Genomic DNA, 25006 nt, shown 5'->3' on the forward strand with positions numbered 1-25006 from the left:
TCATTTCCTGTTTATCATGCATGTCCTCTCTGCTCAGATGATCTGCACTAATTCTCGTCAGCGCTGTGTCTTTTCGCATCACAGGGGGCCACACGTGTTCTTCAGCTCCGCTTTGATTCACCACTGAAAGCTTTCACATTCAAATAAGTGCAAAATCCAAACCCACCGTTGAGTCAAACTTTTACAAGACTTTATGTTTATTTTGACTTTCTAACCTGCAGACCTCACACAGTCCCTCAGCCAACTTCCTTATTACATGTTGAAATTTGTTGTTGTAGTTAGATGCTCTCTTTTGTAAGTTTGACAGGAGATGATAGAAAACACTGGTTTCATAAGCTTTCACATTTTTATGTGATAACATCAGTAACTGCATCTGTATGATATGGCATGAATCCAAATCCTTGCAAAGACACACTGTTTCCAACACCAGTAATAAGTAGAGCACTAATATAGAAATCACCATTGGAACAAAAAACTTATGTAACTACGGAACAGATAAAGAATACCAAACATGTCAGACGTAGAGTATTTGTACTATGAAAACATGTTTTACTTTCGTTTTATTATTAACATGCACAGCATACGGTGTGCAGCAATGACTTATTCTTCTTGTATGAATATCGAATACTAAAATAAAATATATTTTTAAAAGTGATATTGCAGTGTGCCATTTCTACATGCCCCAAAAATGGTCAGATTTTGTTTCTCCAAAGTACTTTTATGTTAAGTCTCCCAATTTAAGAAGCACTGCAAAATGTATTATGAAGGGAAAGAAAAAGTAATCCAGAAAACAAATTCCCACATGCCCCTTTTCCACCAACATGGAACATGTTCGGCACCTAATTTTGAACTGTCCAGAACATTTTGACCAAAAATATCTTGGTTCCAAACCCGAAAAAGTTGGTCCCCAACTGTAACCAAAAAAACAGCAGGTTCTCCTTGACCTTCGAACCGTGATGACGTCAGTGGGCGTGTCTTGTTCTACAGGTCGAAAAGAGAGGACAAAGAAGGCAACAATAGAACAGTAGTAGAACAATAGTACAGTGCTCTTCTAGTGTTCCGACCACGCAAAGCATGAGTCACATTCACGCTTTCACACACTGGTGGCCAAGGCAACCATACAGGGTGCCACCTGCTACTCAGTCGCACTCACACACACACACACACACACACACACACACACACCGATGGAACAGCCAACGGGAGCAATTTGGGGTTCAGTAACTTGCCTAAGGATACTTCGACATGTGCACTAGAGGAGCTGAGTATCGAACTGCCAATCTTCCGATTAGTGGACGACCTGCTCTACCTCTGAGCAACAGCCGCCGCAGCCACAGTCCATTGGAAAACAAGAGCATGCAGTGGTCTTATTAATAGTTGATGCATGCTTGTTTGTGGATAAAACAAGACAAAACAGAACAAAAGTTTGGGGGTAATAAATGCGATTAACTATCTTGCTACTACGGTTTACTTCAGTTGTGCATTGTGCAGTGACCTCTGTAGGTGATGCATCCTTGATTACAGTGGTTCTGGTAGGTTCCAAGAGTCCTGAACGGAATAAGTTCAGGAACAAGAACTATTTTAGTGGAAAAGAGTCTAAATTTAGGATTTAAATGATACAACAAATACGAAACAAAATAGTATACGGTAAAAAGAGAGAGTAAAGTTGGGGATGTTTGGGTCCAGTGAATGTTAATCATTGATTCTCTGCATTTCTGTGTCTCTGCAGAAGCTGGAGGAGCAGGACAGGAAGGCTTTAAACACGAAGGAGCAACTGCAGAGAGAGCACCGCTACCTCAAACGCCGCCTGGAGCAGCTTTCTGTGTCCGGATCCGTTGAGCGCATCCGCACTGACAGCATGGGCTCCACCATCTCCACCGACTCTGAGCAAGGTACACAGGCTTTAAAAAGTCAACTGGCTGCACTACACTCAGGACTGACTCACTATGGAACCTTGTTTGTCCCAGATCTGGACAGTTGTTTGAACGCTCCCATCAGTAATAATAAGCTATCCGTAAACAGCTTTCTAGGGTAGATAGAGACGTGCATGACATATTATGAAATGCTGTTTAAATGAAAATTAATTCTAGAGAATGTTACGTCAATCAGGACTTCCTCTACTGTACACTGTGGGCATTGTTGTTGCCACAGCTTTATGTAACTATGTCATTACTGTAAATGTATGGCTCAGTTAACATGCACACTGTATACCCTGAAGCTATAGTCTGTTTGCAAATAACAGCTCAACACAACACTATTCCTGCCCTCGTCTACATGTAAACTCAGTCAGAGCTGTTTGCATTCCTCTCGCTGTCCACCGATAAACTCTGAATCACACTGTGATCCAAGTGAAAAGCCCCTCCATGATTAGCCTGGCCTTGTTTGCAGGTGATGGCCTCGGGATCAAAGGTTAACACCTCTGAGAGCAGATAAAGAAATCTAGCGTTCGTCTTTAGCTACTGATGGCGATCATGTGATCTTCCATGTATGGCTGCAGTTTGTGGCAGCTCAACCGCTTTGTCATGTTTCATCTGTCACTAATGCTGGCTTTATTTAAATGTTATTATCCTGACACACCAGGATTTATGGAGCCAGTAAGGGTCTGTGTTGTACCATCTCTGTAACTTCATGAAATGACAATCACGCCCAACTCTGCAATGACTGCCCAAGTGTGCAGAGATTAGAGAGTTGTCAGGGTTTTATCTTCTGTCTTTTCATTCTTTACACAGCTATTTACTTTTCATACAGAGATCCTGCGATAGGGCCGCAACCAAGTCCCTTCATTACGCTGGCTTTGCCTTTTTACACAGAACCAAACAATGGTGGCATAATGCCGCCCCAGTGATTGATTTAAGATGGCATGCAAGCGTTCCAGAAGCAAAAAAGACATAACAGGTTTGACATGTAACACAGCAGGGTCAGCGTCTAGTGTGACGTATAACACATGCGTCGGGCAGTGCTTTCTAAACAATAACAACGGCATAACATGGCAATAACAGTCATTTACCTCCCCTGTCAAATGGCGGCTGATTATGCCCTCTGATTGAAAGTAAAAGTTGCTCCTGGATGCTATTGTCTCTCCAATTTGCAGACAATTTTGGTTGTTCTTCTCCTTTGAGTTAGCTGCTAACTGCTGCTTGCTGCTTTTTAAATCTCCCGGTAGAGGGTCTCTCATATAACACGTCCTCAAAATGTGACACCTGACCCATGCTGCCAGCTGTCCCTTTTACAAAGACGTCAGTTTGGCGCTGTTACTACCTCTGCTGCTAGCTTAAAGGCGAGACAACTCTGTCCCCCCATTCTGTGATTGTACCTTTTATACTGAACAGCGAAGCAAAATAAGGGTGTGTCATTTTCACCTTCAACAACTTTGTAAAAGATGCTTATGAATGCCCTCCAGGAAAGGCAGTTTAATAAGGTGCACTGATATCATCCACGTTTAAATGATTCATCATGTGTCACACAGGCCCCAAGGAACAGCACGGGTCAATGCCAATTTGACATAGTGGCCAAACATGAAACTTCCGGGACAGACTTACATTGTAAAAGAGATGTCTGTTAACCAGTTGATAAATTTATCTGAGCATCACAGTCCCTGTAAAATGGCGCATTTCACCATCCTAAGGTCTAGGAGAGCTGCACCATTAAATCATTTTACCTTCATTTGAGTTAGCTGAGGGCTAAACTGAAAGTTAGCTGCTCAGTTGCCATAAATCTCCGGTGTGCCTGCTCTTATGGGCCCCACGATGCAGAGGATCTGGGTAATTTCATATCGTGGAAATCAGCTTTTTTGGCTTCATGCACTGAGCAACTTTCATAAGAATGAACAAGGCCCGCCTCCAACACTTTATCCAGGTCTGTTTATACATCCATAGTCTCACCTCTCTCTGGGATGGCCATTCAGAACAGCTGTAAACACTTTTTCCTTGCAGGGTCTTATGATCTATTTCTTTTCAAACACAACCCGAGCTTAAAGGGCCAATCTGCTGCTCACTGGTGTCACACACTCCCCTGAATTACTTAGTATGGACTGTTACAGTTTGTTTATTAATCCTGGATGAGGTAAACACACATGCAATTGTTTATCAATGGATGAGGATTAGCTGTGGGAGCACAAAGATCTGCCTGTTTGCCCAGAGTTAATGGCTCCCTAAATCCGGGTTTAATCCACAGGCGCTGCAGGCTCCCTAATAAATATGCCCACAGTTGGGTGGAAATAAACAGTTTCCCCTCACTTGTTCTGTTTTCCGAACAGTGCCGAAAATAACCTTGTGTATTTTTCTCTTTGCGCACAGAGGTGGACATCGAGGGCATGGAGTTCACCCCTGGCGAGGCGGACAGCGTGGACAGCATCAGCGACGGCGAGGAGGAGGACCACTACAGCCTCCAGAGCAGCTCCAGCGACACCAGCTACACAGCCACACATTCCCACAGACTGCAGCCGCACCACTGTTAAAGACACCGCGCGGCCATCCATCTCCCCACCAGCTTCCTCGCCCATGCTTCCCTCGCCCTCACCTGTACCTTCCCCCGAACCATTCGCAATCACCAGTGCCGCCCACTACCTACATCAGACCGGTCCACAGCGGCAGTGAACCTGTTTCTGCTTTCCTGGCCCTGGCTCTCCAGGAAGCACATGGGGCTGAAATGCCACTCAAGCCTTCCTGACACCCCCCCCCCCCCCCCCCCCATTGACCCCTGACCCTACCTCACCCTACTGTAACCTGCCTGAACCTGCCCCTCCTCACACGCCCTGCCCTCCCACTGCCCTCACAACCCCTCTACCTAGTGTTGCCGCAGACTAGAGAGCAGAGCAGAGTTTGTGGTTTAAATGGGGACTTCTGTGGTGTGGTGGACAGCTTTGACTCGTTAATCAGAATTTCAGAAAGTGCGCTTGTGTGTGTGTGTGCGTAAAAGAGAGAAAGAACAAGCGAGGGACTTTAAGAGAGGTCAAAAACTAAATATAAGCTTCATGTTATTTCTGTGAGGCAGCATCACATGGACGAAGACGTCTGTGATGTAAAAGGCAAAGTACATCTGTTTGTTATGCAATATTTGCATCACTGAATTACATCACACAGATTCTCCCTTTTACACAATAAGATTTACAGGAGTAGCTTCTGCAGAAGTCCTGCACTTTCCTTGAAAACGTTTGCTGAAAAATGGACAAAGATAAAAGGAATAGTTTGACATTTTGGGGAATATAATTATTCATGTTTGTGCTGAGCTGTCTCCCCCCCAATTCCCAGTCTTTATGCTAAGCTAAGCTAACTGATTGCTAGCTTTTCCCCCCAAAATGTCAAATTACTCTTTTAATTTTTCAGCTGTTTAGGATCTGCAGCAGACTGCGTGCCCTAAAACAGGCATTTCTTGGACCTGCTTCTGCACACAAAGTCACATCTTCACTCCCAGATTTGGCAGACGTCTGTCTAAACACAAACTGAAAAAGTCACAGAGCTGTAGCAGAGAAGAAAGAATGTATATAGATGTACAGTTACTGTCCAAACCCTCATGTCTCCCTCTGGTTGGGTTGCCTAACCACTACTCCACACTACTGACCACTACACTATACCACCCTATGGTGTGGATGGACTACTATGTCAATCAAAAAAAAAAAAAAGGAGTTGCTTCATAACTAAAAACTCTATTCCTTAAACCATTCAAATCTTGTGATTCCTTCTCAGTAGCGAATTGATGTAGCAATAAATACGAGAGGCGGGTGCTTCCTCTGAGTGTTTAAATAATTCTGGTGGACCATGAGGTGTTACGGGAGACTTTTTTTTCTTTACCCTTTTTTTTTACCCTGTAGACGGCCAGTGGGTGCTTACAGAGAGCGGACCTGCAGAAAAAGGGGAAGTTCACCCCTTTTTCGTTTTTACTAATAGATCCTTATCTTTGCCCACAGTGCCATTTACTCAGAATTCGTGTTTCTCTACAGCTTTGTCACTTTTTCAAGGAGCGTTCACGTGTGTCAGGATGTTCTGATTAACAAGTCAAACCTGTGAATGGAGAAAAAATGTTTAAAAGGAAAAAAAAAGAGGGCCAGCTCTAATGATTTGTTCTCTGTAGAGGCATTCATTGTAACTAACTTACCAAACTATTAACATCCAGTTGGACTAATAATCTTAATTTCCTATCTGCTATCTGTTACCTACTTCCGGAGCTTCTGGGCACTGCTGAAGACCAACGTAGACAACGTTTCTTCTTCTCTAACTTGTCTGTAACTTATGCACAATAGTCACTATCGACGGAGGAGGCGCTTCTGTCGCTCTCTGACCATTTAATAATCATTAGGCCTCAGTCTCTGGCAGTCTTTAGAGCTTGGCTTCCGAACACTTTAAAAAAAGACAAAATAAGGGCCGGCCCACCATGACAGGTCTGACCTGAAAACAAAAAAAAATCAAAAACCTACAAAAAGACTCAAAAGAAAACAAAAAAGTCGCATACAAAAGAAGCTACGTGTCACTGAGAGTGATATTAGCCAGTGTAGTCTATATTTCTTGTATTAAATTTTGTATTATATTTTCCTAAATGTTCTCTTGTAATGAAAAGACAAAAAAGAGTGAGTATATCTATCTATATATAAATATATATATAAATATATGAGAGACAGACAGACATGAGGTCAGGCTTGTTGAAGGGAGAGTGGGGGCAGGGGAGCTGATACACTGGCCCCTCTCCCTTGGGTGACTCTCCTGCTGTCATTCTGTGCCTTGGTGAGCCTTCGACCTCCCTCCTCTTCCTCCTCCTCCCCGCTCCTTCCTCGCCCTCGGTCCCTACTCAGGTCACACCCCTCTCCTCTCCTCCTCTTAATCTCATCCTCCCTCTGGCGGGGCTGAAAGCTTTGATTTCAACCCTTACCATGCCAAAACACTTCCATGAGCAAGGGGCACTTGAAGACAAGACCTCATTATGAATAAAAAAAAAAAGAAAAAAAGAAGCCCCTTTAGTCTCTACTGAGCAGCCGCTGTTGTTGTGCACCCTGTCCAGGCACTCCCCACCCTCTACGATGCCCGCTCATCTGCCAGTGCCGCCTCTGTCACAGAAAAATAAAAACAAAACACACTGGTAAACTCCCATGGCAGCTTCCAGTCGCCCCGAATGGTCACCAACGGGGTTCAAAACTTCTGGGCTTGAAGCGTGTTTCTTCTTTTTTTTGTCATTTTACTATTATTGTATGTTGACTATGTGTTTGTTCAGTGGGAGTCACTGGGAGAGGAGCGATAAAAGAATAATCCAATCGATGGCAGCTTAAAAAGGTGTAATCCTCCACGCTCCCAGTGGTCCGTCCCAAAGAAAAAAAAAAAAAAAAAAAGTGTTACCCATTGATCAGGGGACCTCTTGAGACACAGCAATATTACCATCGTGTGCTTTCTGAGGGAGGGTGGGCGGGCAGGGTTTCTAAAGACAAGCAGGTGGTTTTGCTTTTGACTCTGTGGTGCATTTTTTTTTTTGGTGGTGACCAACTCTATATTTTATTTTGATGAATTTTACCTCCTATCTGCACTCTCTCCATACACTGCAGGAGGGCAAAAAAAGTTTTTTTTTTTCTATTTGTCATTGAGAGTTTACATTAATGTCAAAGGATTTGTACATGACTGTATCAGAAATGTCCTTTTGCAGTTTGTTGGTCAAACGAACAATTAAGCGAAAACCATATTGATGGCATAAAGTTCTTCTCTTGCACAGAACCTCCCGGCGGGGAACAGCGACAGAGTGAATGGGATGAGGGCCAGATATGAGATTATAATCATTCAGTGGCATCATTGAAAAATGTACATAGCACACGCTCAGAGCGAGAGTGGCTTTGAGCGGCTGACTGGACGCGGTAACATTTAGTTTGGATGTGGGACGGGATAGTGTTTATGGAAATTCTTTTAATGATGTGCCTTGGAAAAAGTACTTTCTTTTAAGAAAAGAAAAAGAAAAAAAGCAGAGATTGTACTCGTTGAAACTGTTAAATCAATCACAGTTGCTCTTATTTTTAAACCCCCCTTCTTTCTTCAATTGCAAAAAGGTAAACATTTATGTCAAGAATCTGAAGGGGCTCTTCATTGAACTCCCAGTGAGATCAAAGCGTAATTTAAGAGTCGTCAGAGCGAGCACAGACAAGGTTTGATAGTTGCTTTTATGTTGCTGTTGCACAGAGATTTACTTCAGCATGTGTTGGGTTTTCTAAGAGCACAAAAGCACCATGTGATGTTTGGGGAAGTCGGCAGGCTGAGAAAAGGAGAGTGGTGGGATGAAATCAGGGTAAAGTCCGCGCGCAGACGACACCATCCTGTACCTGAACCTGCTGCGTAATGGTGCTTCTATAAATCGACACAATGACTTCCATGAAATATTAAGCCTGCCAAATACATAGTCACTTTTAAACCTTCCATGCTGAATGATTAGTTCCTTTATGTAGTTCCAGATGAATAGCTTTAACTTCCTGTAGGCTTTAGGTCAGCATCCCGCCTTCCGGTGACCCCCCCCCGCCCCGCCTGTATGTCTTTTCTCCTTATTTTGCATCTTTACGTACTGGGTGACACCTCTGAGTCAAACGGGTGTCACCCCAGCATTATCTTTTGTACCCACGTGAACCTTGAGGCTGTAGAGGAGAACGAGCTGGCTGGGATTTATAGCTTGAGAGGAGGATGGTGGGGAGTTTGTCTGGGCTGACATACTGTGCAGATTAGGGAGAGTTCTGTGCCAGAGACCTGTGAATATGTTCCTTTTTAGCGGATGTGTAATATGCATCCAGAAGATGTTATATAAGTTCCTTTTTTTTTTGTGTGTGTGCGAGCGTGTGTACACGACTACCTGGTGCTGGCTACATTTTAGCAAACACTTGAAGGTATTGTGTATTCTCTCATTGTAATATAATTAAAATGTTTTATACAAAAAAAGTTGCAGCAGCAGTCTCATTATTGTCTGTTGAACGGTTCAGTGTGTGGAACTACACGTTGCTTAGTGAGTGGGGGTAATGGAGCGCTGCGACAACCTTCAGCAGAACAAAGCAGTGGGAATATGCAGATAAAGATGTTCAGATGTTAAAGGGCTTCCTGTTTGGTTTGTGCAGCTGTGAAACTGATCTGTCGTCTGGAATATTAACTAGTTTTTAAAGGTCAGAGTTCATGTTTTGGCACTGTAGCAGCAGAGGAATGTGAACTGGTGAAGTCAACAAAGAGCGAAAATTAAATCAATAACTTAAATTTTATTAAAGCTGAAAATGAGAAAACATAAGACAACAAACAATCAAATTTAACTTGCAGGTTTGGTTGAAAATGTTCTTAAATGATTAACAAAAATATTCAATTCTTGATTTAAAGGTCAAATTGATTCTGTTTTTACACATCTTACTTTCTGGTTAAAACAAATCCACATACAGCTCATATCACATATGCTAAATATTCCTTCAAAATACATCCCACGAATATATAATATATATTATATTCAACTATAATTCAAGTCTCAGAGCAGAAAAATCCAGAAATTTCCAGCTAAAAGGGAATGCAATCACTTAAATCTTAACAATACTGTCTCATCTTCATCACGACTTAAGATTAATATCAACAGGCAGATTGATATCTATAATATTTTCACTGACGCACCTCAGTCACACAGTCACACACTTGAAGGCTAATTACAGAGTAAATCTGAGCACAGAGCTGTGAAAACTTTGCTCAGTCTGATTTTTTTCCCATATAAGTCACTTTGGTATCTTGTGATTATCAAAGCTTCAGTATAGGCTGTTCTGGCAGTGACTAACCAGACGCATTCATATTCATTGTGCGCAATATTACAGAATACACTGTGTGTTTGAAATACGAAGTTTAGTTCAGTCTCAAATCTGGAAAATGTCAAAAAGGGAAGAAATCATGAGGAAATTGACCAGTATAGATTTACTGTTTCAGTATCTCTTGCGTGCAACCATCAAATCATGATCCTCAACCTTCCTTGATTATGTGAAATTAAAGACACACATCAGAGTGTTATGATTTGGTCTAATGTGAACTTTCAGCTGGACCAGTGCCAAAAGCATAAGAAACTATTAGTGTTACAATGAATGATAAATATATTAAAGGTCCAGTGTGTAGGATTTAGGGGGATATATTGGCAGAAATTTAATACAATACAGTAAGTATGCTTTCTTTAGTGCATAATCACCCGACAATAAGAACTGTAATTGAAATAAGATTGTGTCTTTGTTACTTTAGAATGAGGACAACAGGAAGCAGGTCCTCGTCCACTGAATCCGCCATGTTGGATTGCCATGATTCTACAGTAGCCAAGACAGGACAAACCAAACACTGGCTCTCGTGGCCATTCACATTTTTGCATCAGTTAGCATCGTTAGCAGCCCCTGTATGATACACAGCACTGGAAAAACACTTATGTTTTAACCATGAAACTGCTTTATTCTGTGCTCTTTGCCAGTTTAAATCATCTGGGGTCTCATTTATAAAACAGTGCATAGGATCCATACTAAAAATGTACCTACGAACATAGGCCAAAAATGGTGTGCACCAAAAGATATGACAATTTACACAATCAGGCTTCCACCTCACCATCTGAGTCACCAATTTACCATCTCAAGAATGTTCGTAAGCATGGGTCAAAGTTTCCCCCATCAAGTACGCCTTTTTCAGGCCTCATTTTGTGTGTACGCAATGTTTATAAATGAGAATCTGGTCTGTTTGTGTTGGAGAGGAAGCGACCTCTGCGGATAATGTAGCTCCTGAACAATGAACACTGAAGGAATTCTAACCCGGAGAAGTTTCAGCTGGTTGCAATCTGCAATCCTCACCACTAAATCCCCCTAAATCCTACACACACTTCCTTTAAACTGACAAAATTCTGATGTGCCAAACTGATTTATCATTTTACACAAAAATAAGCTTATTAAATCAAAGTAGCTGTTTTGATCATTACAAATATGGCAAGACATGACAATGTGCATTTCTACCTGACACCGTTACAGCATTAAAGGGTGCTGCTGGTCACAATCTGAACGTTTCCACAAAGGCAATATGTATGAGACAAAGGCTCAGGACCTGAGATTTGATGAAGACAGAGAGCTGAGAACAAAGAAAGAGAAAGATAAAAGTCTAACCGCAGAGAAGAGAGGCTGCGTCGTATGAAAGAAGAGACAGAGATCGACGAGATCCCAGAGAACTTCAGTCCAGTTGAAATGATCGAGGCGATCAAAAGGCATCGTGTTGAGTTCGTGTCACCTGCACGGTGCTGCACACGCTGTCCCGTCACACGTACTGCTGGGGTTTCTGCGGGACAGCAGCAGCTGAGGCCAGGCTCTTGGCTGCCTCCTTGGCCTTCTCTGATGCGTCCTTCACTGTGTCCCTGAGCAGCCGCTGGGGCGTCTCTCCTGTGAGAGTCCAGAGAGACAGACGGGACAGAATGAGAACATTATGTTTTTTAAAGTCCTTTTCAGAAATGGAGTACACAACATTACTGGCTTTAAACTGCTGAAGTGATGGCTTTTTGTTGTTCAGACATACGTGACTTTTGCTTAAATGTTCCTTATGGCTTTGTTAAGACAAGACAAGACGACATTTTCAGAAAAATGCCCTGTGGGAGTGAAAAATTTGGCACTTGGTGCATGAGAGGAAACTTACTACTGTTAGCAAACAGCTGTACGCTAAAAAAGGAAACTTTAAGACTGACTTTTTGAAGTGTGAACTTTTTCTTCATCATATAAAAGCATGTACGTACATAGCTGTGTGCAGAAGTAGGTTTTATGTAGGAATATGGAGTTGAGTTATTAGAGTTGAGTTAATTTAATCTACATTTTGCCAAAAGTTTAGTGCAGATATAAAGTAAAAAGACCGTGTTAGGGTCAGCGGTAGTTTTAAAGATTTGTACCATCAGAAATATGGACTTTGAAACAGAAGAGCACGACTCACATATTCTAATATTTATAAAACTAAATTTTAAGACTTTTAAATGTGGAGCTGCAGACACTGTGAAAAGTATAATGATAGGAACAAAAATGATTTCTGTTTTTCACAGTCTGCATCAGTTATGGAATTTAAAACATATTTTGCTATTGATGGTTTAATTAATGAACATCCTGAATGCAACAGACGCTCCACCCTGCCTGTATTTCAGAACGTCCCACAGCACACAAACAAGCTGCAACTTGGTTTTTGGGTTTCACTGGAAATTCATTTATTCATTGATGCTGCTGGCATGAATGAAAGTTGAAAATATCAGAAGGAAGGCAGCTCGTCTAATAATTACTGTGGTGGTACAAGGTTTTTTTTTTCTAACCTCTTTTTCCCGGTCGCACTGGAAGGGTAAAATGATTTTTTGAGAGTGGTTTGACATGAGAAGAATCTCATTAAGAATGTCACATCGGCTAATTCAGTGTTCCATCATTTATTAAGGTGATTTCTTTTATGACAGCAGATGATACCCAAGTGAGAAACAGTGTTGAATTCAGCTGTGTTCAAAGTGTTACAGAAATGTCTCTAGGTCTGACGAGTTACGATTGCTTTAATGATTTTTGCATACAAGTGACTCAGGTGCTTATTCACACATGAGACCAACATGTCAGGTAGATACCATCACATTTATGTAAAGAGGTTAATGCCTGAAAGAGGCTTTACATAATGACATGCAATGGAAAGGTGACTAAATTATTACAGATTTCCTCCAAAAAGAGAAACTGGTTTTTGAAGGAGTCCTAAAGTGAGCACACCCACATCTGTAGGCTGTTAGAAACCGTCTCTGGATTCACTGCCACGGGCTGCACAGTCTATTTGTGCCTGACCTGACTGTGAACCCTCAAACTTAAAGTACCTCGTCTGAGAACAACAACCACAATCACAATACAACACAGCAGTTTCCCTAAACCTTAAGAGAGACGGAAAGAGAGCAAAGACGAGCTGCTTCCTTCAGACAAAGGAGCAGATACACGTTTTCCTGGGAAGGCTGCTGCATGCTGGCAGGGAGGAGAAACCTCTTCGTGTCTGGACACTGACAATAACTGGAGGGTGTGGATCTCAGGGATTTGTTGGGGCCAGAAAGCAACGAAATGTGTTGACTGCTCATACAGATGATTTTTACATTGCCTAATCTTTTAAACGATAAAAACAAAACAAACAAATAATGCAAATTGGCTTTAAATGCATGAGAAACAAATAACTTTACCCCTTGGCTGAGAGGTGACGTATTAGCAGCAGATCTTAACATGCTTCCTTTTCCTCGCTAAGCCTGAGTGGATTTCTTGTGTATGTTTGATTTGCTGACTGTGTCATAGTCTGGTGCAGTATGGTGATTCCACAACCCAAAACTGTGGAGAGTTTGTCAAGTATTGCTGTCCAGAGGGAGTGAACTGGTGTGCAGACCCAGGTGGCACTTGGTGACAGGAAGTTGCGATGTCGCGACTGCAACAATTAATGCAAATTCAACCAAGCCTGTGAATTCTGCGCAACCTTGCAAATTTTCTTGGGAATCTGCAGCATCATCTGCATCATCATAGTTTCCTGTGAGTTTCACCAATGATAGCAATTCCCCGCATAATGTCATCAAACTCACTTCCTTCTTTCTGGTTGTTAAGACGCAGACATGTGTGACACGGATGTCTCACATTTACTAACAAAAAATACTGCTAAGATCATGCAAGGCGACACTTTTGTATCGCAAAACACACTTGAAGAATGGCTGAAACACGAGGACAAAGACAAGACAAATCCCCATGTATCCAGATCTACTGCATGTGTTGAAACAATGAAGGCATGTTAGATTAGTGGTGACAGCGTAGTAGCCTGTAAACCACAAACTCAGAACAGTGTGGTTTTATTCTCACTTGAACAAGCTGCGTTCAATTTCTAATGAATTATAAAAACAGCCATTTTGGAAAGTTCACTTGCTACCATGATTTCATTGCACAAAAAATGCTTAAAAACACTGCAACATGCACTGCAGTTTATTTAGAAAAGCTGTCATGAAATCAGGCATTTAAGGCTGCAACAATCTTCCCCCAAAAATACTGTGAAATCCTGGAGGGATTGATAAACTACTCATTGTATTACAGTGTATAACAAATACAGTTGGTCTTATGTGGTTCTATAATTAGGTTCATATATACCGTTTGTTTAAATTAAATTGTGATATTCTACATCAACTCGTCTAATTACCACTTGAATGTATAATTTTAGCAGTGGATTCTGGCATTACACAGATTACTGAAGTACATTCAGCTCTATACCGTAGACGTTAATACACGACTGTTATGAGAAGAGACTGAATCCTCACCTGTAATATAATAATACTTAACCAGGATAATTATGAGCACCAGTTTCTCTAAAAACTTCAGTGAACTCATTTCATAGTTTTGCATCAGCTTTTACTTAGGGCCTTTCTAGCTGATGTGAGCTGCGATGCAAATTAACTGAATTAACTAAATTTATTCATAGCAAGAGATCAGAGGAAGAGCTGAGCCAAATGTTTAGATACTGTGTGAGGACCTGTGAGGTGAGGATTGTGTCTGACAGTCAATCTGATCTATAATGGCAGCATAAACTTCAATTTGCCATCCAGATCTGCTGCCAGTAGCGGCACACAGACCCAGGTGCACACGTGACATGGCTCTCTCCCTCCTTTCCCTCACACTCTTTTCTGTCTAGTCAGAATTCTTTTTTTTTATTTAATTTGACAGTTAAACAAAAACAACTAGGTAAAAAATTACAATCTCTGAAGCACCAACACCAGAGGTCCCCTCTGTTCTGCATCACCAGTAATCATTGACTATACTGCCATACAATGGCAAACTGCAGTAACTGACACTATTTTTAAAGTTTGCCTCTACTGCATAACACAGTTTGTTTAATACAAATGTATTGTGTGACTATTTTTTATTTTTAAACCCCCACATCACAGCTTAATATACAAAATGTGCATTTTCATTTTGCATTCTGATGTTACAACACTTTGTGCTGGACTTTCACTTTATTCTGATGTCAGCCTGGTAAGAACATTAAAATCAAAGTATCAGTGTATAGAGAGGGGACATATTCTTATTTAGAAGTATTTGGCTGGACCGCAGCATGTGAATCCAGTCCTATACATGACACTGACAGAGTGACTGAGTGATGATGCAAGTGTTGGCGTTTCCACACTGACCGTTGCTCTTTCGAAACTGACAGGGGCTGACAGTCCTGCATTACTGTATTCCTTATTTCCTATAACCGCTGTGGCATGATAGCACGGTGAAATTAGCAAGCTACCTAGCTGACTAGCCAGCCGTGGCCATATTGCAGTTTTGGACAGAGGAAATAGAAATCACCTCATGCAGCCATGTCTGTATGACACACAAGCTCTAAAATGTATGAGTAGTATTATTGAATATTAGGGGTTACAATTTCAGAACAGGTGCCGCCATTTTTAGTAAGAACCAGTACGGTTCATCGGTTTGACCAATTAATCTGCACTCATAGATCGTTTTACAATCTATCATTATCAAAACTTGGCTAGGATTGTGGCTGATGGCTGAGCGGCCTCTAGTAGTCACATGGGGACGTAAACCTCGACCAGAGCAGAAGAGGGAGGGGTGTGTTCATGATAAGTGGGTACAGTTCTGGTATACACAGCCCTTCTGCTATGCTACTGTGTCTCAGTGTATTGTTCCAAGGTTCCCACATCTTTTCATGGACCCAATTTCAAAACGTTTCCGTGACTTTTCAAGAACCCATAATGAAATTTAATGACCATTCACAAGGTATAATACGAGCAGAACTGTTTAGTATACTAACTCCAAATATTAATTATAACATGAAAGCTAAACAGTAACCTTTTCCAATCTAATAGTTGCTTATGTTTTTTACATTACACAGAAGGTTATCCATGGAAGAGTACTGTGACAATTAATGTCATTACACACAACAAAATTCCATGACTTTTCCATAACTTTCAATGACTTTTCCTAATTTAACAAGTTTTTCCAGGCCTGGAAAATGGGATTGTGAAATTTCATGACTAGTCCAGGTTTTCCATGATGGTGGGAACCCTGTTGTTCCTCATTTAGACGGGTATTTACATGAATATTTGGGCTGGACCACAACAGCGGAGCAAAGTGAAGTCTGTTACTGAGTGAATGCCACCACTTCCTGTTTCAAAATAAAAGCCATCTAACATTTCATATACTAAGTTATGGCCTAGTTTTGTTCGAATAGAATTCAGCTAGATTGTAACTAAAAAGCTGCTGTAACTATTTTTCCTCTAATACAAAGGTCAGGACTCAGGTTCAGTTTTTATCCAAGGGTCAACTAAACTACTATCTACTTCTATACCACTGCTACATCAACTTTTTGAGTCACTTTCACATTGATTTTTCCAGACACATTTGGTGTCTATCTGCCTACACAGCACACAATGGGAGACAGTCACTACCTCAGCTACACAGTCTACTGTGTGACGCTCTTATACGGCATCATGTGACAACCCCGGGCAAGGCCTGGGGTGGCAGATGGATGCCCCACTGCTAACATACTTACCACAACGCTCAGCCTGATCCCAATCCCTGCAGTGCCATCAACAAAGGGGCAGTGGGACAGAATCACAACAATGTCCTTTCAGACGACAGTACGCTGCATCAGCACAACACAGTTTGTAGCACAACACACACCTCGCTCGTCACGGCCCGCTGCCAAACAAGGCACTACATTTCTCATCTAATGGCTTCCTATCATTTAAATTCACCTCTGACATGATTAAAATTGACTTTTCAAACATTTTGTCTTCTTAATGATATAAAGAAACTTGAAGTCTGTCTGTCTTTTCTTTCAACCAAGACTTCTCCAAGCATCTATCTATCAAATATCTTTGTATTTTGGAGTATTGGCTGGACAAAACAATGAAACTAAATGTGCCAACTTGAGCTTTGGGAAATTTGAGACTTCCTCTTTATTACTTTCTGACATTTAATGGCGCAAACAACCAATTAAATTAAGAAAAGAACGAACAGATTAATCCATAATGAAAATATTGGTTAGTTTCAGTCCTAGCTGTGATGTAGGACACATATTTGCAGATGGTGTAGTTCTCTACAGCTGCCACTATTTGCTACTGAAGACCCATATTTTACAGACAGCACCTTTAATTAGACTTAGTAATGTCTTCCGCCTTTTCATCTCATGGTGGATAGGCTTTTTATTTGCCTTTCATAAGGCCTGCTCTACTCTATTTTGTCTATGCAACACTGACTTGCGTAATTGTTTTGGTCTGAGCCTAAATTCAGAAATCCAAGCTGTTTGTCACTGCAGTTGCCATGGTTTCATATCCCCCTGTAGTCACATGGTGCTTCTAAGCAACAATAACTGCTTAAATTAACCTGTTTCTAAGACAAACACAGGGTAAGGGTAGGAAATGGTGACAACTTTCCAATTCCAGACTAATTACTGCTTCAAATTTTGGAGGGGGAATGTTAACATTTAAATGTCTGGGGCGAGCTACTTTAGTGTTTTACTTTCACTAGATTCATTAAAACATGTCATGGGGATGTTTAGCTGTGTATGCAAAGTATGGAAAAAGTATAAATAAAACCACAAGTAAAATAAACAGTACGCAATGTGTTGCAGACGAATGTTCTACTGTTACTTCTCATATGAGTTTCTCCTCTCCAGAAATAGCGGCAGTTAAAAATAAACTGTTTTGTTTCCCTCTTCTCCTTCTCTTGCACTTTTCTCCCGTTCCTGCTGGTGATGCATACGTACCCTGTAAGTTGGTCAGTGCGTATTCCAGCCCTTTCATGGCCTTCACCTGGTTGCTCTTGAATCGGGCCAATCCAAACTCCTGGGAAAAGACAGAACAGGAAATGGCTTCATATGGGAGAGATGTTTAAAAAAACAACACTTAGCCAACAGTTCTCTCTCTCTCTCCTCATCTCTGGGGATATCAAAGCGAGCCTGGCATCTCGCACATCTAATAATAACATATCTGTCATGTTTTTGGCACAGTTTTCACTTCTCTCCTCAAATCTCCCACTTCTTTATTTTGGCATTTACACACAGGCTCCCACGCCTCCACTGCCCATACTATGACCCACAAATCAAACTGTGGTGCCAAGTCTCATGTCTCTAGCTCGTTATGTTTCACAGCAAATGGAGCAAAGGCATAACATAGCAAATATGCTTAAGAGGCCACAGCATGTGGACCATAACTTCATATCCGGGATATCCTGTTCGCCGGTTACTGAAGTACATATCTTTGGTATTTGTGGCACCCCCAATAGGTCTTGTTCAAAATGCTTTTGTAGGTCCTAAACATGTACTCAGGATATGTACCAAGATTTATGATGATGGGATCAATCATTAATGAGTTATGTCCAATTTACTGCTGAGCCTAGCCCTTTGCAAAGACTTTTTGTTTGTATGGCGTACATGTTTTGCATCCGATCTTGCTCATTTGTGATAGAAATGTATATCTATGTATACAAACTGTGGTGCTGATCAAGTCAAAATCTAAAAAAGATGTCCCATTGTGTTTTTCTCATCACACAAATTAGCAAAAAATCCATCATGGCGGACTTCTATTGTCCCAGAGCCATTTTTTGTTTAGCACAATTAGCTGAATATGGTCACCAAATCTTAAGTAAGTTGTAATTATTGTCTGAGGAGCATAGCCTTTCCAAAATGTCGTTTTTGGGGCATAAATTACAGCACCACCATGTGGCCAATTAGAGTCATACTGGCACAAACTCAATAGGGTTTTGTCCCTTTGGGACTTGAACCCTGATAAATACAAAATTTTTAGTATTTTTAATGAATAAATTAAAAAAAAATTTTAAATAAACTTAAATAAAGGGATTTTGTTTTGAAAAATAAATACATAAAATTAAATTGAAAGGGTTAAGTTGGTATTTTAAATGAATACATTTAAATTAAAGTAACAAAATTAGAGGAAAAAACTGTCAACATGTTTTAATCTGCGTATTTGTATCTGCTGCTCTGCTTGTAGTTCCTGCCAGTGTCCACTAGATGGGGCTAAAACACTAGAAACCAGCAGCTGACAGGAAAAACTTACTGACTGAACTTTAAAGGTTTTTTTAATGTTTTATTTTAGTCCAAATCTAAAACACTTTGTCCTTTACTACATCTCAGAGAGGAATATTATACGTTACTACTTGAGATTCATTGTCTCTAAATTGGTAAATATATGGTGATGTAAGCCAACTTGTTGCTTCCATGTGCAAAAGAAGCCGCGATTTCCAAGTCAGTTTTTAATAAAGCATTGATTTCGTCATTCAAAGTACATGAGCCATGGTCCGAAATGGTTACCAGGATCCCACCCAACTCTGCCCAAAGAGCTGGCCTAAAACCACAATAAGCCTGCAGGTTCACAGGCTGCACTATGGACGATGCACCGGGCTAATGTTAGCTTGTTAGTAGCCAGGTGCAAGACGTTTTAATTTCTTTCCTGACAGCTGACAGCGCTCGTGCACACATATCATACACACACAAAACATTTTATACATTTGACAGTTTAGATGTTAGGGTATTTATTTAATCCAAAGAAAGGACAAGAAAATAATTTAAGACCCTTGACATCAAAATTCTATACTTTTGAGTTTCTTCTTTTGAGAATACTAAATTCAATGTTTTTTTAGACCTCACGGACACCCTGATTCAGCTGGATATACATGCCAAATTTCAAGCCAATCGGAGTTGTGGTTTGGGCCTGGTGTGACCTTCCAAAATTGCATTTTTGGGCTGTTACTTCAGCGCCTCCGTCTGGCAGACTGGGGTCATATTTCTTGGGAAACATTTGCACATCGTTTTAAGTTGTTGGACGATCTAGCTCATTCTAGCTCACAGCAATTTGAGCCATGGCATAATACAACTAATAATAAATAGTATACTGGTACAAACAAAAAAAAGAAAGGAAAAACGATACAATGATTAAAATATAAATTACAATCAGAATAGTTTAACATGTTGATTTAAGCTTGCTTATTGCACAGGAAGGGTAAAAGTACCTGAATAGGTCTGGAGAAGCCGTAAACGTTTGAGGATATCCACGCCTCCCGTCTCAGCCTGGTGGTGGCCGGCTGCTCCACTGAGTCTTGGAAAATACAACGCTCTTCAACAGACTAACATAAAGGAAGAGAAAAGTGGCAATTTATGGATGCTTTGATCACTGTTTGACCATTTCTTTTAGCCATGAGCAGTTAGTTAGCTTAACTTCCGATTATGTGTCAAACTGCAGTGGACTAGAACACAAGTGTACAGCAGTGAGGGTGTGAAAATAGCACACCTTAAAGCCGCATAATGTACAAGTCATGTCAAGGTGCTTCTTTCCTGGGAGATTATTACATCTGAACTGCATTCAAACGCTCGACTCCTTTGAAGATCAGTCTGGTTAGATTAACATTCCCTTCCCACCTCTGCAGCTAGCAGCAACACCTGTCTGCACTGTGCAGCCATGGCAGGGTTCAGTATTTTCTACTCTGCCGACATAGTTTACAGTATCGAGAAGAGAAACTGCAACACTAATAATGACACAGATCTTTTTTGAGTTCATGAATTGAGTTCATATCGTCTTAAACAAGAGTCATGATTCTTGTACAATCAGTATTTGCTAGAATTTAACACATTGTGTAACTGCTGAGGGCGGTAAGAGGTATGTGACTGCATTCTGCAACTGTAGTGACATCTGACAGTGATATCAGGTGATGCTGAGCAGGTGATGTACAGTGGATTTTTGAAAGCCTTTTCACCTAAAAGAGCTGCTTGCTGTGGTGAAAATGTCACTATGAGAACTTTGAGAGTAAACCAAAACAGTAAAGTTGTGGACCTGACAGCTAAACAATTAGCTGTAACTCAATATAACGCTTCGTAAAGCCGAGGGGAGCTGCATATTCAGGTGATAATTCTCTGTAGGTTCATCACTTCGAGAACACACACTGACACATTGTTTTCACAATATAAATATACAAAAACACATTTTAGCCTCCTTGAGAAACTCAGGCAGACAAAAAAAATGCTCCAGTTAAGTGAATAGTAGTGACGGCTGAGTGCACAAGGTCAGTGAGACATACTGGTAGATGCAAACTTGACAACTATATTGATCTTAACATCTTCAAAGACTTGGGGAAATGTGACACTAAAAGCAACAAACCACAGAGAATCAGACACCTCACCATGAGAGTTGTGTGGTTGAGGTTCCAGGTGTAGGTGGTCAGGCTCCTCTTGACGGGGTCCACGATGGAGTCCTCTATGATGTACACAGACCGAGACATGCCGGAGGGGAAGATGTGCTCTGCCCAGCGAGGCATCCGATTGGTCTTCATCAGGAGGCGTCTGGAGAGGAGCCGGTTGTCGGCGGTCACCTCCCGGTACACAACGTCCTCTGTGAGAACATGGGTGCTGACGGATACAAAAACACACAGCCATGTCAGCTACATAGTCACTGGATACTGGTGAAGGACAGGATGATAATTATTTTTAAGTCTGCCTGAAAACAATGATCAGTTACCCACACTGAAACAGTTATTGCTTGCTGTAATCATTCCTCCTGTTCATACCAGCCATTAAGAGATCCCTTCCCTCCAATGTAAGTGATTAGGAACAAAGTCTGCAGTCATCATTTTGTGTGAAAATAAATTCCAGTGTTTATTTTAAGTTAACAGGAAGCCTCAGCCGTCTGGGTTAGACAAATCGAGTGGATACCTTCCAAAATTAAGAGTCTTTCATAGCACCAATTTCCTATTTTGTGTCACTTTACTTCCAGCAACCTCAGCAAAAAACACTCTGTTAAAAAAAGGAGGTAATTCTGTTATAAAAGACTGTAACTTAGGAGGATACCCACTTGATTTGACTAACTCTTGAGTCCAAATATGGATAATGGGGGCCTTTCAATGGCCAGTATGGATTATAAAGTGTTTCCCACTGAATTAGACTCTATTGTGGGGGTGGTAGCTGATGTGGATAATAGGAACTGATGACAGCATGCAGAATCTATGTCAATGAACATATAGGCATGTGTGGCTTGTTTTTAGACTGCCTTAGGAAAAAATGCGGACCTTTCCTTTAACTTTCAGGTTTAATATCAGTTTGTAATTTATTTCAGTGCTGTTTTAAACAGCAGTCTACTTTCAAACAATCACTTGAAAAAACATGTATGTTTTTTGGGGTCTTGATGCAACTTTTTGTGCACCAAATGCCACTGTGATGTTTGTGAGATATTAAAGAACAAGACTGTGATGTTGTCAGGTAGAGTCATAGCGAAAGTAAAATAGGTGGACCACACAATTATGCATATGCTTAACTTAGTTTTACTTCTCTGTTGTGTCTTTTCAGTTCTCCACTTTAGTCATGACTGAGGGCTCTTTTCTGTAAGTTCGCAAATGCAAAGCAGTGTACACAAGGTTCACCTAACTTGTTTCGTAGGATTCAAAACCACACTCGACCTCGCTCCATTGCCAATTCAATACAATAACAAGATTCCTGCAGGTCTACAAACACTACTGTAACTTCACTTCATCCCAGAGGTCCTCTATTGAGTTAAAAATGTATAAATGCAAAAGGGTTTTTAATAATATTTAAATTATAATGATGTGATTCATCATCTGAATCACAAGATACATTTGTATTTTGTGACACTGAAACATGCTTTACAAAACACCGACCATGTCAAAATTGCTATACCTGAATGGGTTAGGGTACCTCTGCCAAAAAGCAGAGACAACATGGTCCCACGTACTCCTGATGTCTGTGTTGTTACAGAAATACTTGACCATTCTTCTCTTGCTGGTGTAAAGGGTGGCCTGAATCCTGAACCCTGAGGTCCCTGGGTGTGACTACACAAGACAATGAAGAGATGGATGCTGACTCCATCCAGAGTCTGGCACAGTCCTGCAGGGGAGAAGAGAAAGAGCTTTACCAAATCTATCAATGATTAGGAAGACATAATATAAGAGGTACAACAGACTGTACATTAATGTACGAAAAAAAAAATCACATTAAAGGGAAACGGTTTTGATAACTGATATAGTTTAATAATTAAGAGTATAAATTTCAACTGTGAGAGATTTTGACATCCCATTTTACTGTGGTAGCTATCTTCTTTGTATTTCTTAGTAGAAAAGCTGTAGTCAATGTTGCATATCACTGAGCAGTATTAAATTTCATTATGAATATTGCTCCAATTTGATTATGTACCTTCATGTGGTACCATTTAGCTTTCTGGGGTAGACATTATCAGCCATTTCTTTCTGGTTATTTAATCCATGAAAAGTTTCTCAACTGATTTTCAGCAGCATTTTCTTTATCTCTGTACGCTTTACTCCATAGCTGGTTGGCCATCTTTGACTTTTCGTGGGTCAGTAACTGATATTTGTTCATCTATAAAGGCATACTGGGTAACCTCCCTTAGTACATTTGTAATATGATTGAACAGAGATCTGACTGTACCTATCATCTGAGATCACAAGACTTAGTTTTAGTTGTCTGTTCCTGGTGCTCAGACTAAGCTGAAGAAGTAAGCCTTTATGTGCTCTGCTTCGCTCCGCTCCCTTGGAATAACCTTTAAAAAGATTTGAAACTACGTGAAGTGGTCTCTATGTCTGATTTTATAGCTCTCATAAGTACACGGATGAATGAATTGCTTGGTCCTTGTCACTGTGCGTAGACATTTTAATATTTCTACATGTTACTGGATATCTTTTATGGCTTGTATTGCGTGATTGTTTGGCTGTAACTTGTTTGTATGGTGCTGTCTTGGCCAGGTCTACCTTGTAAAAGACATCGTTGATCTCAATGGGACATACCTGGTTAAACATTGGTTAAATAAAACAAATAAATAAAATCTCCATATCTGTTGATATCACATAATGACATTATTCATACAGTGAAAGAGGAATGCCCCCATATCCCCCACTCCTGCTGCAATATTATCCATCAGTAGATGTGTAAAACTACCTCTCTGTAAAGATTTAGATTTAAATACACAATAGTTATTTTCTAGACACCCATGCAGTTTTGAATTAACTATATATATGTCACTACCCTGATGATACAGCTTGTTGTACATTGTTATCACTATACATTGCCTGTACATAACAACTATGTTTGTTTCTTTGTTTTGTTTTTAACTATTACTGCAGAAAGTGACTGCTCCTTAAGTATTCTGGGTGTAAACATCCTTTTATGCAAAACTAACGGTACAGTAATGTGCACACATCCTCATTCTTCACAACACATCCTGTGAGATATTTAAATTAAAGTCTTATTTCTCCCAACAGCTCAACAATAACTGAAACATATGGTATCCAAAGTATTGCGTAATCTGTACATACATGTCGCCTTTACTTTTGCAGAGGTTATGGCTGGCTCTTACCTCGGTGGCTAACTGCTAACAACATGTTAGCTAACAGCTAGCTTCTTCAAATGGTTTTAGCTAAAGCACTTAAGTTTGACAACTAGTGGTGATAGTGAGATTAAGTGATAGTCGGTATTTTATTTTACAGCTCAATTGTGACTGCGCTGACAGCTGACTTAGCATAACAGTAACACAACCAAGGTTAATTAGGTTTAGCTTAGCCTCGAGGCTAGGTGAAGCGGAGAGAGTTTCAACGGCTGCTGGCTAACAGGAAACAACGGAAGTCTTACCTGACGTCACTGCTGATGAAATACTAGGCTAATTAATATCCGCAGAGTGGCTGCTTATTGTGCATTTAGCCCGCAAATTAATTAACATAAGTTTTTGACATCCATCCTGCATGTGACAGACAGACCTGACAGTGTGGTGGGTGGTCTCAATAAGGTAACGACTCTTCTTCTTTGGTGTTTAAATGGCGGGTGGCATCCATAGTGTTGCAATACCGCCACCTGCTGGATTTACCCTGAGGTCTCCACTTACAATGTAGTATATTTCTACATTAGCATCACTAATCTCACTATCACCACTAGTTATCAAACTTTAGTACTACTACTACTACTACTACTAATGATAATAATAATAATAATAAGAAGAAGAAGAATGATAATAATAATAATAATAATAA

The 25006-nt window shown here is 40.6% G+C and overlaps 2 protein-coding genes across 2 annotated transcripts in view; one reads left to right on the top strand and one right to left on the bottom strand.

Annotated features, from left to right (window-relative positions):
* Window positions 1–8891, top strand: part of mxd4 (MAX dimerization protein 4) — a 30816-nt gene extending 21925 nt beyond the window's left edge. The window contains exons 5-6 of the mRNA XM_033624288.2: window positions 1730–1892; window positions 4296–8891. Coding sequence (XP_033480179.1) covers window positions 1730–1892; window positions 4296–4456 — 324 coding nt within the window. The 3' untranslated portion in view covers window positions 4457–8891. The remainder of the gene's footprint in view (window positions 1–1729; window positions 1893–4295) is intronic.
* A 2203-nt stretch (window positions 8892–11094) lies between these two features.
* Window positions 11095–24767, bottom strand: LOC117255714 (PRELI domain-containing protein 1, mitochondrial-like). Its single transcript, XM_033624861.2, has 6 exons — window positions 24612–24767; window positions 22650–22856; window positions 21143–21368; window positions 19979–20092; window positions 17718–17796; window positions 11095–11368 (listed from the first exon to the last, which is right to left on the bottom strand). Exons 2-6 carry the CDS (start codon window positions 22739–22741, stop codon window positions 11247–11249), a joined length of 633 nt encoding a protein of 210 aa, XP_033480752.1. The 5' UTR covers window positions 22742–22856; window positions 24612–24767; the 3' UTR covers window positions 11095–11246.
* Window positions 24768–25006: the final 239 nt, after the last annotated feature.

This window comes from Epinephelus lanceolatus, chromosome 3, assembly GCF_041903045.1.
Source record: "Epinephelus lanceolatus isolate andai-2023 chromosome 3, ASM4190304v1, whole genome shotgun sequence".
Taxonomy (NCBI): Eukaryota; Metazoa; Chordata; class Actinopteri; order Perciformes; family Serranidae; genus Epinephelus; species Epinephelus lanceolatus.

Coding starts and splice junctions, on each gene's coding strand:
- LOC117255714 (XM_033624861.2), bottom strand. CDS start 22,741: ATGGTCAAGTATTTCTGTAACAACACAGACATCAGGAGTACGTGGGAC. Junction 21,369..22,649: donor AGGTACCCTAACCCATTCAG/GTATAGCAATTT, acceptor TGTATCCGTCAG/CACCCATGTTCTCACAGAGG. Junction 17,797..19,978: donor GCTTCTCCAGACCTATTCAG/GTACTTTTACCC, acceptor GTCTTTTCCCAG/GAGTTTGGATTGGCCCGATT.